We start from the raw sequence: 16,324 nt of genomic DNA on the forward strand, positions 1-16,324 counted from the left end.
ATGGCTCATCATTACTAAAGCTGTATGAATAGCACATTTCTAGTATATGAACAATTGCAAATAACTCATTACAGCTGTCCATTGCCATAGCATRAAGACAACTAGATAACAGATATCAAAAGGCACCTCTGACATTCATGCCTTTAAATTAGCCTTTAGATCAAACTACGAACCTCTCCATATGGTGACAAAGAAGACAGTTCCATGCAAACAATGGAACTTCACATTTTAGATATCATTTCTTCCAAATGTTGCAGAGGATAAAGCATCTTAATCTACAGCAGTATAAACCATAATTTAGCTAATTTGATTTGTAGGAAATTCTCTATTCTCTGGCTTAGACTTTTCACTACATGTAGTGARGAAAACAGTAAACTGTCAAATCACAAAAAAATACACTGAACTGACCTTCCATTGCTCCTTGGGAAGTAGTTTCACAACTACARTGTCACCATTCAGGGCTCTGTTGCGAGCAACTACTCCATCAATAAAGATATCGCGAGTCCCATCCTAGAGAAAGAGGAAAAACAATAAATGCCAGATCAAACATATTAAGTTGCYGTTGTTATGAAGCTTAAAACATTATCAAAGACGACACACGCCCCGGGGAGATAAACATCCTGCAGTTGTGCATAGAAACGAAATGGATTCACCACATGCACTCCAATACGCAATATCTTTCAGCAAATAACCTCCTTTGGGAGTCTGTGCCAGCGCAGTAGTTCCACCGTCTTTACTCAGGACAGAGTCAAGCCTTCAAAATGTATTGTCTGCAAACTCTGCTCAGTTCCTCTACAGTTACTGTTGGGAATAGACAGTTTTCTGCAGTCGCAATTCTTCCCATATTAAGTTCTCATCTCAAGCCCGGCAAAAGCTGTTGTTCASAACATGGTTCCAGGACAGTCTCGGCAAAGTGCCCCACACAGCACCACACGCTGCTCTCCTGCGCAAGGTTGGAAAGTAGCATGCAAGGGATGAGTAGCAAAAAGATCCACAAGTTGTCCTTTGAAGGTGGCCTGGACAGAGGCTAGAGAGGCACAGCTTTTTTTTTAAACAGGTAGCACCATGTATTTCATATTTGGCACAACTATTATTAGAACAGATTTAAAAATGGTAACTACAAGTGCCAAGTGCAATCCAGATGATCTTCTAYGGTAACAGACACATTGGACACCTTATCTCAATACGCTGCAATAACGTCCTTGCATAGGAGCCTCTGCTAMTTGTACGCACCATGGTTATCTGCCCTAGATATGTTTGGCATTCTGCTAATTAGATTTGATCTGAAGATTTTCTTCACAGTAGCAAATAAAGATGAAGCTTTTCAAGGATGTCAACACAGAGGTTTGGGGTTTTAAATTACCGCCAAGTTTGTCCTTTTTTGGATAATCATCTGCAGTGCTCTTGCTGCTTTCATTTCCACTTCCTCACAATTCAGTACATGGAGAATTCCATGTGGCTGTTTACAGTGCCATGAATATGTCAAACAGTAYGAGCATTTAGCATCAAATTGAGCACTCAACACAGTTTTTCTAGAGTGCCATCTTTTCATAGTTTCAAGATACAAAAAAGAGAGGAAAAGTTTAAGTTAAATCTTTTCATTTCTCTCATCACAACAAAAAAGGCAGAAGAAAAAAAAAAGGCCTCAAGAAAAAAAAAATCTTAATCACAACTTCAGTGACTTCTCAGTTGCACACTCCTGAATAGCAAATGCTTGAGTAGATCCAATCAGAACTAGCAGTATATTCAGCCRCCAAGAAAAACTTATTTTATAACCTGAAAACATGAGGCCTTAATATCACACAAATATCTTACTCTGCTTAGATACCAGAACAATAAAACGGCAGAACCATGCCATGATGTGAAACTAAGGCCATCCTCCAAGAGACCAAATTACTCTTAGAAAGAAAAGCAGCAGCAGCAGCTCAACAGCTGTGTGAAAGCTGCCTCCCATGACAAGATGCAGAAAAATTGCAAAGCCTCTTGGACCAGCATAATTCAAATTGGAAACTGTTCTTTTCAAGAATCCAGATTTTTTACACATGGTCTTATTCCTCTTTTCTCCCCACCTTCTCCCTTCTCCTCCAACTCCTGACCCAAATTCATCACATATATAAAAAGAAAAGTTCAAAGTTACTTTTTAGGTAAAGTGCATGTTTTTTGTTTTAATTATCTGTGCACATAGCTGCTGTGCTGCAGGTCACAGGCTGGCATTTGTGACAATTTTATTGTTCTATACTTTCTTCATGTTTTCTTTTTCCTTCTCTGTCCAAGAAAAGGGAAGGCAGGTCTCTTCCTCCACCCCTCATAAAGATACCTGATGTGTCACGCCAGAAAGTTAAAGCTGCACCTCTACACTATGCAAAAGTCTTGTCTTGCATTGCAGCTAGTTACTCATCTTAAACAATATATTCATTCATATATATATATATATACACACACACACATATGTATTTTATATATATAAATATAAAAAAATATATAATGCAATTTCACAGCAGTTAATTTCCATGCCTGTTAAACATTAGACGTTAGAAATATCAGTAATTACAAATAGGCCAGTAGGTTTATTTTTGCCTAGAAACAAACATTTGTGTTTAGAGCTCTGGGCCCAGGTTTGTTAGGTGAACTTGCACACTTCCAAGAACACCTGTGAGCTTCTCTTTTTCCTTCAGTATCCCCAACTCCACAACCCTGCACGGTTTCCCTTTCAGGTTACTCATGCAATTAAATGGCACTGAAAAGCAATAACACAATCACTTGTAAAGTTTAAGCTGGCCCCATGTCCATACACTGTAATACTCGCAGTTGCTTCAGGACTTCTACAGCCCTCTCCAGGTAGCAAGGTGCTTTTATTCCTCAGAGGCCTTCTGTGAGTATCAATAGCAGTGCTCTCTATCCCTGTCTAACAAGATGACAACCTTCAGTCCTTTTATCTACTGTAGAAGTGTGTTCCAAAATTGCAGCTGAGTCACCTAAGACGCTCATCACTCATGCTCATGAGCCTCAACCTTCAGAGTGACAAATCCATGATTTCAAACATCACAGTACTGTGAGCAGAGAAGATGCAAGACATGAGGTGGAGATTTCATTACACTGGGCCCATTCATCGGAGGACTTTTAAGAGAAAGGTCCTGGGCCTTTCCGTCAACTCTTTATGCAACAGTGAGACAAGCAGAGTAGTTTCAGCAAGAAACACTCTGGGACTTCTGGTGTTAAAAGGTGAACAGCTGTTGATTTGAACTCCATGAAGTCGCAGCCAAGTGAGAGCTGAACAGAAAGGGGTACAAAGCCTTAGTCAACAGCAGGAGAGAAAGGGTGATTTTTCACAGCTGTACCTCTTGCAGCATCTGGCAATGATGGGAAGCACGGCAGAACACCAAGGCTGCAAGCCCTCCTGCTATCCTCAGTGGTAAATAACACTAAATGAAGGATAAGCTTCCTGAAGTGTCTCTCCCCTTGCAATGACAATACCCACACCAGTCACATTCACCTTCATCCAAGTGTTGACTCTGCTTGTGATAAGGGATGAGGCTGGTTCTGTGATTTAGCTCCACAAATGAAAGGAAAAGTAAAAGGATGAATGGGACACTAACCTCATCAGCCCTCCTTTTACAGATGTATTTCCACATGCAGCAATCTCCTGCATGAGGAAACAGCTGGGTACTATGGGGAATTAGGAATAAAGTTTCACATCCAATTAAACTTGTGTGTGTAGCCAGACATCACATTTAACCTTGCATTTTGTAATTGCAGAGASTGCCTTTCAATAGTCTACACTTGCCTCACCCATTGAGGCTACATGTAGAGAAAGCATCCCAGTTCCTTTCCCATTTACACAGTCAGTGCTACTTCACTAAAGTACCAAAAAAAAAAAAAAAAAAGTGTTCTGTACTTCTTCCTCCAGTTAAGATTAAGAATCCACCTCATGCTCTCCTGTTCTTTCTCCACCCTTGGAATGCTAGTCTTCTAAGGAAAGGGGCTCCAAATCTTTATCCTCAAACAACATGAACTGACACTACCACAAACTTCAACAATCCATACTCCAAAACAATAGTGCTGGCAGCAGCAGGGACAGAGTCAGTGTTCCACTCTCAGTGCAGGCCCTGTCTTCTCCCTCTGCATACCAGCAAAATCTTTCAGTATGAAACTTGCTCTCTCACTGATAGTAATATTTTGACCAACTCAGTTCCAGATAAAAAGCTTTGCCTGTGCCAGCTGTGAGGTCATCCTCCCTACTGAAAGTCCTTGAAATTGCAAGAGTCCTCCTTTTCTGTCAAAATAAGGAAGGGAGAAGAGGCACAAACCAGTCCCATGTGAACACATCCCAAGATAGTGAATATTCAGTTAGCGTAAAAGCAAGCACATGAAAAGGAATCACATACCTTACTTTTGGAATGAGTTTTCAAATTAGCTCATGCAGCCAATCGAAATTGGAGAGCATATTTGTTTAGGGAAGATTAACTTAAATTAGTAGAAAAATCTATAAAACCTCTGTAGCCATAAACCAAGGGTTTACAATTACACTGTCTGGTGGTCCTCAAACCTGAGTTCAGCTGGCTTCTGTAGGATGCAGTTGTACACCAAATTTCAGCACAAGCTACGACAGACATTCTTTGCAGTACAAAAAAGCAAGTTTTTCTTGGGAATATTTGATTAAAAAAAATCCAGATCATGTTCATATATTCCCAATTCATTCACCTTTGAGTGACCTTTCATAAACAGCATAACTCCTATCTTAATATATCTTCACTTACGAACTGTAAAACATTATATAATTACACTTACTGGGGATGGAATGAAGGCTTCATGGTATTTCTTAGGATTTATTCTCAAGGGTCCCTTAAAAAAAGAGAAGAAAGATTACGCATGAATCTTATTAACAGTATAGAGCATCAGTTAAATTAGAGAGCTGCAATATATCTACTGTGAAACATGAGATGCACCTAAATTTTCATTACAYAGTACAAGTCCTGTCAACTTCGCATCCGAGCAATTTGAAGCCAAAAGGCAGCTTCATGATAGGCTTAAACTGATCTACTGCAGTCAGCCACCAAAAATATCTTGAATCATTAGCTGCTGCTGCTATTGGATGAATTGAGGATCCAAGTCCTCCCCTTCCCTTCACGYATTTTTTCCCAAGTTTAAAGATTTCACCACTTTTACTAACAACCTGACAATCAGAAACAGTTTGCTTTGCTCTGGTTTGGAAAGAGAAAGTATTGATTTTGATTATTTTGGAGGACAGGAGGAAAAGGGCAAAAGCTGAGCTGCTGCAGTAGTATGGCAGCAAGTGAGCACCTTATGGGGCTCTGGTTGTTCCAGTAGACACAGTAGCAATAACCCAATGATAAAGAACATTTTCAAAGATGAATAGAAAAGATTTTCCAAAACCAAACATTCAAGGTCTAAAAGATTAAATACTGTTTGAACTCTTTTAAAGTCAAGCCATTTTAAAAACATTCGAAAGTCCTAGGTGTATCTATTTCAACTTATCTGCCAGCATGCAACAACTCATTGCAACAAGTATCCATGACCCTTCCAAAATAAACCAACCTATTTTCTGCTTGCACTGAGGTACATCGGTTAACAAGAGAAAGGGAGAGCCAAACAGTGAGTTACAGGCTATGCAACAGTGCTGTTTTCAYCCTGAAAGGGTCCTGGGAACAGTGATTCAGGTGGCAGTTAAAACTGACAACATGTGATTCCTATGGAAACACAGCTCTGTTAACTAGGCATCTGCCTCCATAAAGGCTTTTTGCTTTGCTCTGAAAATTTAAAACTTTCTTCGTTTGTGTATTTGAAATAATGTTGGCCAATTTGTTATATGAACAGATTCCATCTGTTTGCACTTCTGTGTTAAGCAATCATAGGAACCTCTCACAGGAATTGCTTGCTTAAAAATTTACTGCAGCATATAATTTTTTATGTATTCTGGGAAACACTCAGACAATAGAAAAATAAAACCGATTGCATGTGAAAGTCTTGCTGCCCTGAAGAAGAATCTGCAAATTTATGAAGGYTCTGTTGTTTTTATTTGCTTTGGTTTTTATTTGCTTAGGTATTTATTTGCTTAGGTTTGGAAACACCAGCACCTCATACTCTATATTCATGAAATCTTATCTGGGTACTTTTCTGCAATGTCTCATTTTATACCTTATGTAACTAGTATTAATGTGTACACTGGGCACATGACAAGCACTACCCAGGACAATGGCAAGAAAACAAAGATAATCCACTGGATCAAGCATGGGAATACTTTATGGTTAGGCAAAGTGAGAGCAAACCTGCTGTCATCAGCCACTACTAGCACTGGTGCCTACTGATGGAAAACTCATAATGGCTTCCCATCCACCACCTCTCCCAGAATCAGCCACTTTCAGTAAAGGAAGCTGCTACAGAGAGCCACAAGTAGGAAAAAATGAAAAGGGACAGCTGCTTTGCTTGAAAGTGAGTCAAGTAATTCCTATATCTAGGATCTATCCAACAGCAGAAAGCAGATGAGGGTATATCCTGTGTTACTCTGGAGAACCCCACTTGCATAGTTTGGGACAGCTGCCAATCAGCCAGGTGCAAATGCCCAATACACATGTGAAAAATCAGGTTTTGCATCCACATCCCACAAGGTGTCTAAGAGGCTACGTGCACACGGACACCCTGCTCAAGCATAAAGGAGCAAAGTGTTACTATGTTTACAGTGCACTGGGTACAGCTACTTTTCATATGCTCTATCCAACTATGACCAGCATTAGAATTCTTACTTCAAGGAGCATTAAAACACTTCAGCTCTTTCCTTTAAGCAAGGAACTCCCCAAGTTTATCTTAGAAAGCAGATGGGCTCTATTATCTGTGCCTATGAAAATCCTATTGACAATGTTGTACATTTCACGCTGTGATATCATATCTGGAACCAGTCACTCTCCCCATCTGCAACGAACAACTGTTCTCATATGTGTATTAGGGGCTGAGGATCTGGCTCAGAGTCTCATGATGTCACACTAATGCTGTATTATTTTACAATAGCTTGCAAATAATAGCTGCTATATTTATCAGTGTTTTTGTGTCAGTAGGGCCTGTGTTTTGAAAGGAAGAGAAAGGTCTGCAGGAAGGTTTCTAAAACACTTTCTGATGATTCAGGTCAGCTTCAAATACACTTGCCAAAAAAAGTTTAACCTTATTAAGCTTCGCCAGCAAAACACAAAAAGGTCAGGATTTCTCAAGTTACTCTGCTAGAACCAGAGCAGGAAAGGCTCAGACTAAACGTCAAACATCTCAAATCAAGTAGTTCCTATCAGCTGTTAGAACATATATGCCTAGATTGATTTGTGTGTGAAACACTGGAAAAGGCCAGAGTTCAAGCATGTGCCCACTACTCCAAGGCCAATTTTGAAAAGAACAATCCATGACTATCAGTGAAACCCTGGTTATCATACCTGCAACAAGCAGCTTTCCAAAGAAAAACATCAGCTTGATGGCAAAATCAGCTCAGCACCTCTGTACATCGCACACTCTCACTCCGCCTGATCCCACCATCCCTGTAGGGAGGGCTGGGAGACACTGGAGGCGTGGAGCAGACATGACTTTCTGGCTGGCACTTCACAAGATGATTATTGTCCTTAGGGTCAATGTTCCTCAATACATAACCTGACTTCATCTGTTGTGTATAGCCAACATCATCCAGTTACGTAATTACACAGAAGTTATTCGATCTTGTTTGCCTTCAGACCAGCCTATATCATTCCAGTCAATCTGATGCACGCTGTGTTGCTCGCTGCAGACAATTTTATGGGGTGGGGAAACAGGCAGTCTGTGCATTCTTAAGCACCTGCAGAAAAATGCCCATTCTTGTGGAAGGATATTTCTACACATGCCCCATGATTAAGCGAATCCAGGAATCCTCATGGGCACACTTCTCCATGCTACTTACTGAAAACGGAGTTATGTCAGGTAGAGCACTCAAGGTCTCTGAGACTATTATTGATAGACTTCAGCAACCATAAAGATAACACTTTTGTTCCTCCTGATACAGGACTGCTTGATCTTCATGGCACTCATGTTTTATTTCAGAGACTTCCCATGTCTGCCTGGTTAAAGGCTTTCAGAATTTAGTCACATAACTCCACTGCCAGGGTCCATGACATCCTCAGAGCTACAGGAGGGTTCTTCTCCCCTATACCAGATAACGTTCTCATTCAGACATATGCAAATTCAGTGTTTCCATGATACTCCAAGGGACTCCCCTGCTCCGAGGGTCCATGCTTCTTACTGCCTAGCCCTGAAGTTTGCTTGTGACCATCAGATTCAGACTGGTAGATTTCTGACTCTTCCACAGGTTCTTTTGGTGCATTTTTGCAGATCACCATGCCAAATCACCTCCCTGCTCTCGAGGATTAACACAACAGGTTTTTGCTCGCTAATTCCCCCATCAAAGAGCAGTGCCGAATATTTGTCCCTCCACTAAAACTGCTTTCMGGATCTCAAGTATCCTGTCTGAAGCTGCAACGACAAGCATTCTTGAAGATATCATGAGGATAATTGAGCTCAACATGAGAGATACTGAGCTGGGATGCTCATGATCTGACACTCAAATCTAAATGATCAAATTCAGATTCTACAGTTTCAGCTGTTTCCCAGAGACATGGAACTGTATGAAAGGAAAATGGCTACAGACTAAGAAAGCAAACGACTCTTCCAGTTGCAGAGCACATGCTCTGAAGYAGATACTAGGCATTTACAAGAATTAGGGCTTCTTTTGCTAGAATAGTACGCAGTCACAAGTCCTCTTGGACTTGCACTTCCATGGGGTTCTCAGGTAGTAGCCATAGTCTGATGTGCCTTTTATCATCTGCAACTATACTTGACCTCACAGGCAGACTTGACACTCTGCACTTACTACCAGGGCGTGTCACTGCAAACAGGTGCCAAAAACACTCCTGAAGTTAAGACAGCTTTAGTTACTACCATATGCTGCTGCAGCCATCTAAAATCAGATGTAGGGAAATCACAGCTCAAGGCTCCTATTTCTCCCCTGACCTTTTGCTTCCAGATGTGGATGACTATGAGCATCTTTAAAAAGACTGTGACCTGAGGCCACGTGGGCCACCGATGATCAGGGATATGCTGTATATTCTTTCTTCCAAAAGCTAAGATCTGGTAAGTCTTCAGGGAGCAATCAGTTCGAAGTCTTAAATGTAGCATCCTCATTACACTACAATAATTATGTCTTTATATTACGTTATTATACTAGAATTATTATGTAATTATAACAAGAAATCAGATTAAAAAAAGTAGGAGATGCCATTTGCCACTGATGAAAATAAGTACCACAACTTAACAGCATCATCATACTAAAACAGTAATGCACCAGTGGATGTTCTAGTAAGTGATTCCTCAGCAGGATAGTATGAGCRTCTTTCTTGGCCTCACTGACTTCCATCTGCCTTTGTTCCCCAGCCAATCTGATCTCACAAGCATGCTGTGTCTGTCCTGAGGAACATGACACCATGACGAGGACTGTACTGCAATGGTACTTCTCCCACCCCTCAGTGAATCTCAGCCCTGCCTGCTTTTACACTAGATTCCTCCTGGAATCCAACTACTCACAGATATGGCAGGTCTGCTCCTACATGTTGCTAGATACTAGCAAAAGATTTGCTGCCTAACTACAGCTGTAAGTTTTGCTGCTTAGAACATAAGCATAAAGCCAGATCTTTGACTGACAGGTACAGAATCTGTAAAATGAGAACATGCTTATTGCTAGCTGTTCAAGGCAAATGACTATAAGCACACAGGCAACTGATTTTCTGTACTACAATGGGCTTAGCTATCTGTGCCTTAACTCATAAAACATATGCTGTCATCAAAGACAGCTTGAGAACTACCTGGCTCAGCCCTACTATCTTAGGGAAGTATAAAAACAACATTACATAAGTAAAGCAAGGATCTAGCATGACTGACTGGCTCTTTTCTGTTATAACCAGTTCTGTTGTAGTTCATAACACTACTGCAATGCCCTGGTAGACACAGCTCTACCAGACCCCAGGGACTACAGCATTACCTGCACCATCGCTCTCCCTTTTTTTCTGTGGGAGGGAGACTTCTGGGAAGAGCTGATAAAAAGTAGATCAAAAAAAGGGGAAGCATCTGCACTTCACTTTTGAGGACTAACTTCTTCATGAGGAATTCCTCAGCGAGGAATATTTTGCTAAGGACACTCATTTTTACTTACACTGACAAAGACAAGGATTGCTCATTTACTACTGCTCYGTTTCAGTCGAGTTCTCCCAGCCCCTGCTATATTTTAGAGTATCATTTGTAAGATTAAGTCTCCACAATAAATTACTTCATCATGATCATCCAATGACAACTTTACAATGCATCACATCTGTGAATCAGGAATTCATCAGAACACGTAAGYCAAGCCAAAACCTACACTAACTGAACACAAAAGGTTTCATTCCACTTCTAGAACCTCTCGGGGAAAGAGAATCCTGCTCTAGCATTTCCAAGTGGCATATCAATTCCTTATCATGTGAACAAATGACATTCATGCCTATAATTTCCACAGACTTATTACAAAAGCACCGTCATTCTGCTTTCCAGGCACCTGAATAAGCTCTCCCCTTTTCAGTCCTGCTGAAACATCTTCCTTTGACATATAGGCTTCAAATATACTCTTCTTCCGCCCCCGAGTGGGTTTATTTCGATTCTTTCTATCGCCTGATGGTACGGCAGCACCATAGGATCCTCCTGCAAACAGAAATTTGAGAGTTAGCTTGCCAAMCAAACTTGTTTACGTATTTTAACAGCAGTTGTACAGAAGCTTTGTATTCAAATTTGAACTTGAGAACAGTTTGCCTAGAAATATTGGCACTTGACTTCAGAATACCAGAATGCCTGGGATGAGCATATTTTACAAACAACCAACAGTCTTTTACAGCTCACTTTAGAGTTTAGACCATTCATCCCAGCCCATCTTTTAATAGCGCTGAGTACATGCTTCAAGGCAGCTTATTCCTGAAGCTTGTACGCACTCTGCTTTAATACCTCTGGGAGTTCCCAGTTGTCTAGGATTTACTCTGCTGTCTGAATTGTTCATTGTTTCTGTCTGCGATTCAGAGAGTTGCCTCTTCCTATCGAAGTTCTGGGGAGCTCTTGTGGATTCAGAGTTGTTTCTGGTCCTTGCAAGCCCTCTCTTTTCTGCACCTGAAATCAAACATAGGTTTAAGTAATAGGGCAAGGAAGGGGAACCCCATTGCCAGCTTGTGGCCTGGGTGACACTCACCCTGCAGCATTTCAGAAAAGTCACAATTGTGTCATGCTCTTTACCCAAAAGCAGCAACATCTTCATTAGTTCATTTGCAATCTGTTGGCTGTTCATGCCTCTTAATCCACCATTAGTTATTTAGCATAAACAGAACTGTGGAAATTACTATACTAAAGTTGGATACAATCTTTCTAAAATCCTGGGAAATTCATTAAAGTGTATAAAATGCGAAGTTGTTAAACTGTTTCCAAACCTCTACCCTCCACCTCATTAAGCCCCCAAATAGTGAGAAAATACAGTTTTAAATGCAAGTCACAGGGAACTTAACTATTTCAGAGTGGGTTGAAGAGAGGGAATAAATCAAAATAGTACATTCTGGACTAGTTAACTTTAGAGCTACCATAGGCAGAACCAGTCCAGGTCCTCAAACACAATGAACTGCAAAGAATTGCCAGGSTTGCAAACATCCAGTCTGCTCAAAATAAGCCACAATCACACAAAATATTCTGAAAAGACTCACCCCTTTTTTCCCTGCCATCACCTCAGACCCTTCCCTACAGCCAGGAGAGCAAGCAGCAGCTTCCAAAGCTTATGCCAATGCTGTTCCACAGATCAGCACATTGGAATGCAATGCAACGCAACGCAGCTGCCCTCTTGGCCCTCCACCTGGATACTGAACATGTCATCACAGCTTTGCCTTCCAGCCCCTCCTGGCTATGTTCCCTGGGTCCAAGCTTGTACCTGCAAGTCAGAAAATGTACAATGCCAACTCATATGCTAAGGGGCTATCCAAGTCACAAGGTAAATTTTCTGTGTATAGTATCTTTCACAAACAAAATGCTCAATTACTTCATAGAGTTAAACTGTGGCAGTGGGAAAGTCAAAAAAACGTACCTTAGCAGAAATCTTCAAAAACATGGCACAATAAGAAAACTGTTACTCTACTCAGCTGCAAACTGAGAGCAACTTTCACATACAATAACAGAAAAWCAGCAAGAGGAGGGATCCTCCTAATTCAAGAGAAGAGAAACAGGATAGGAAGACAGACAACTTGAGGTATTGCCTTGGACCAGCCCAAGAAAAGATTAAATGCCTGAGCAGTATCGCTAAATGGGATGCTGAAACGAAGAAGGAGCCTGCGTGTTAAGCAAAGATAAGGATAAGGGTGGCGTAGTTTGGCCTCTTTCTACAAGAGCAATCTTTTCATACTGTGTGCATACACTTTGATAGCAGAGACTGTCTGAGGACAAAGTGGGAAAAGAGACTACAACTGTAACAGAGAAAGGGTTCAACACAGATTCAGATTTCAACAGCTGTAAAAGAGGCACTACGACGTGTACAGATCACATTACGAGAGGTAATTAAAATGAGTTGATTTGCAAATGATCTGATGGTCAGGAGATCAAGGTCAAAATGGATCCTGAAACTAAGAGCACCGACAAGAGATGAGAGTAGAGTAGCATCTGAAGTGGCAACAGCCTTGGCTAAGTTCTTCAGCAACATTTTCGTGAAAGAATCTTACTTAAACTGCAAGAAGGGAAAAGGAGGCTGATCTTTGTAAAAATGTTAACATAGCAAGGCACTAGACTTGCACCCAGAGAGGTCACAGAATCAGCATCGTTGGAGGTTCTTAAAAATAGGTGACACAAATGTCTGTCCAGGTTGGTCTAAAGAGTCATTTTTTCCTTGAGGTGGTGAAAAAATTACATGAGCTCCTGGGGTCCTCTACAGCCGCTGTTTCTATGACAGCAAGTCACAGACTACTACTATGAATTAAAGAACTTGGGATAGAAAGGAGGTTACATGTTATATGTTAATTAGAGAGGAGTTAGGRGGGAAAAAAAAGAGCAGAAGATTAAAATACAGGAAAAAGGAGCAAAAAAGTTCTAGTAAGTGTGAAAGTGAGCTGGGAGTAAGAATTAGCCATGGCAGAGCAGAGTCGTACCAGCGCTTGCTGTGTCCGTTGTTTCAGAAAGTCCTGAGCCACTACTGCCAAAAATAATGCACAGTAACAGCAAAATATAGAGAAGCACCTTCCCATGCTGAAAGCAAGATCAGTAGAGAGGCACTTGCATGTTTCCAACACACACACACACAAAAAAAAAGTGCTTTGCTCTCCAGGGATCTTCTTCATCCACTCAGACTGTGGCACAAACACTTGAAAACAAAATTTATGCAGATGAACAAGCTACAGTTCAACACAGCTGGCTTGCAAGCCAGTTTACACATAGCCACTCTGCATAAATATTTGACTACACTGGCCATAATATTTATGGCTATCCAAAACCACCCTCTGGTATCAGACCACAAAAAACTGTCACAATAAGCAGTCAAAAGGAACACATGAAATTCTGCATGAGTAATTTTGTTTTTTTCTTTGAAATAAAAGAGCTAACTTCACACTGTCCTCTGTCTCACTTAGATGCAGTATTTACCTCTGTAATATACCTGTCCCTTAAACTGAAGTTAGAAATAATTCTTATGATAGGCTTTTCTGCTGCTCCCCATGCCCAGCATTAATATTTCGATGGATAAACAGACATAATTCTAAAAAGTAAATTATAACTTGACAACTCTCAAGATAGCATAGTACATCGAGACTAAAGTCTCTAAAATAACTGCTACCACAAACTTAGTCAAACTGTATTCCAACACCAGGTGCATCAGAAATCTTACTTCTTCTATGGTGTCACATTTGCGCAATTTGTAAGATACACAAACATCTTTTAAGATAAGGAGCAACACAGATATCACACAAAACAATAGCAAATACTTCTAGACATAAAAATAATCTATGACTAGGAAGCTGAATCAATTTCTTTTGAAGAAAGTCAACTGACCACTGCATCCCAATGCAGAAGGAAAAAGGGGCAGGGGGAGGCATGCCTCAATCCTTACATAAGGGAGAGGAAAGCATGGTTGCCGACAGCTGAAGGTGGTTGACATATCCTAACTGGGGGTGGACACATCCACAAGGCACCAAACAACATATCCATGTGCAGAACTAACYAAGTTTGATTGCAGAGCAATTCTAATGCAAGCAAGACAGACCTATTCACAACACGCAGCAAATACATGTTCTGCTGTGTTTACCTGCCTACGCAGATGATGCAGAGCTGCTCTCTTTGGATGCAGCCAGCATTTGACTGGAACTTCTAGATATTTTGACATTTTCATTACCTGAAGTCCTTTGGAGTGAGATTTAGGTTTAAACAATCAGAGACCTATACTAGGCAAGGAGGCTCCCAGCAAAGATACCAGAATAAACAGAATAACCAAGGAATTATACACACAGAACAGGAAACCACTTCAATCTAGCCAAGGAGAAACACTTTGGGGAGGTGAGAACACAAAACTCACAGCTACAGAAGCATGAACCAAAAAAGGGGAGGCATCCCCTGGGCTTCCAGAACAGCCTACAATCCATGACTCACTTTTCTTCTTGATGTAGTCTGCCAGGAAAAGGAGCAGAAAGGGTGGAGTTGAAGGCTGACTCCAACCAGGAGCTCAAAGTCCAGAGTCCTGGGTAAGGCAAGACTGGCTGGTTCAAATCTGCTGCGAGGGCAGTGCTGGAGATCAATCTGGAATCCAACACATCATACTTCATCGCCGTCCCAACCAACAACGACATCACACAGCGGTGCTTTTTAGTCTTTAAGCCTCTATGTGTATTAAGCTTTTCATATTTTGAAGAAAAAAAAGAGTCTGCAAGCAGCTTCCCACAATAATTGATCTGGCTTATGGTAAGAGGGAACGCTGCACGTTTTAAATCAACTTATTTTGACAATCGCACATGATCATTCAATAGTTTAGGTTTTGAAAAATACTGTATTTAAATACATTAGCTGRTCAACAACATGGTCAACTAAATCAACTAAAATGTACAACTATATGGAATTTAGCATGATTAGAGATTAAGCCTTTAATTTGATTATTAAAATTCACATATTGCTTTATAAAAAGGACAAAGACCCTACATTTGATTCATCAAAAAGAAAACATTTCCAGCTGCCCTCTAACACCTGCCAAGTCATTTGATTACTACCAGCACAGAAGGAAAGTATTTCTTACCAAATTTTTATTAGCATATGCATGAATCCTTAGATTTCTCCCATCCAGGATCCAGCATGAACTAGACTTACTTGAGACCCGAGTAAATTCTAATATATGGTAATCTCAGGTTAGCTTTCCCCTTTCCTGACAATCTACTTAATCACTAGGCATTTTTACCTCTAACTGAACTTTCAGCTTTGTTAGCATCTACATTGTTTATATTTAACCCAGCTCTCCTGGTGTGGGCAGAAGTGTCCAAGAGCATCATAACAATTGTGTGGTTACCTGGTAACAACCCTACCAGTTTAGGAATCTCACCCCACTGACAGCTATCTCAACGCATAATTGTTCCCTTTGTATTTAAAAAAAGAAATGTTGTTGAAATAGTGGAAGGAAACAATAAACCCTATTGTTCTGTAGCTTTTTCAACTCAAAACACTTCCATCTATTACTTACTGGTTTYGGTCCAATACTTCCTCTGCTAGCTCTGATATTGCTAAGGAAATTTTCATTGCTTCCCAATATTAGATCATAATCTAATAATCTAGTTATGTGAAGGGATCTTTCAAAGATCCATACTCCTCCAGTTAGTCTAAGCGTGAAAAGAAACAGAAGCAAATCCACAGAAATGATAAAATGCAATAGCACAATTTGTTATCAGCTAATGGAACTCTTTCAACACATGGTTACTAAATATTTGTCTGTATTTCTACAGTGTTTCACTTCACTGCTGACAGATTTCAATGACTTAAACCAATTTTCTTCAAACCTTCCAAGAGATTCCCTGACCTTAAATTCTTCAAGACAATTCAACCGTGTGCTTAATAAAACGCTATGAGGATACATCCATGAGCTACAATGTCAACTACCATATGAAGGGTCACCTAATATTCCCTCCTAGCAAAAGCAGGTATCAACCAACTACAGGCAATGAGAACTCTGACACCAGCCCCTGCTTAGTCCTGTGCTTCCATTTGAGCCAGACTAAAGCATGGCAAGAAAACT

At 40.6% G+C, this 16,324-nt stretch overlaps 1 protein-coding gene across 3 annotated transcripts in view; it reads right to left on the minus strand.

Moving 5' to 3' along the window:
* Positions 1-16,324, minus strand: part of DIS3L2 (DIS3 like 3'-5' exoribonuclease 2) — a 202,211-nt gene that overhangs the window by 169,476 nt on the left and 16,411 nt on the right. For all 3 annotated transcript variants that reach the window (XM_085325058.1, XM_085325059.1, XM_085325060.1), the window contains exons 3-6: positions 11,047-11,205; positions 10,607-10,749; positions 4,789-4,842; positions 409-510 (exon numbers count right to left, since the gene is read on the minus strand). In XM_085325058.1, the coding sequence (XP_085181184.1) occupies positions 409-510; positions 4,789-4,842; positions 10,607-10,749; positions 11,047-11,205 (458 nt within the window). The remainder of the gene's footprint in view (positions 1-408; positions 511-4,788; positions 4,843-10,606; positions 10,750-11,046; positions 11,206-16,324) is intronic.

This window comes from Rhea americana, unplaced genomic scaffold (assembly GCF_003343005.1).
Source record: "Rhea americana isolate MKP2758 unplaced genomic scaffold, rheAme1 scaffold_96, whole genome shotgun sequence".
In the NCBI taxonomy this organism is placed as follows: Eukaryota; Metazoa; Chordata; class Aves; order Rheiformes; family Rheidae; genus Rhea; species Rhea americana.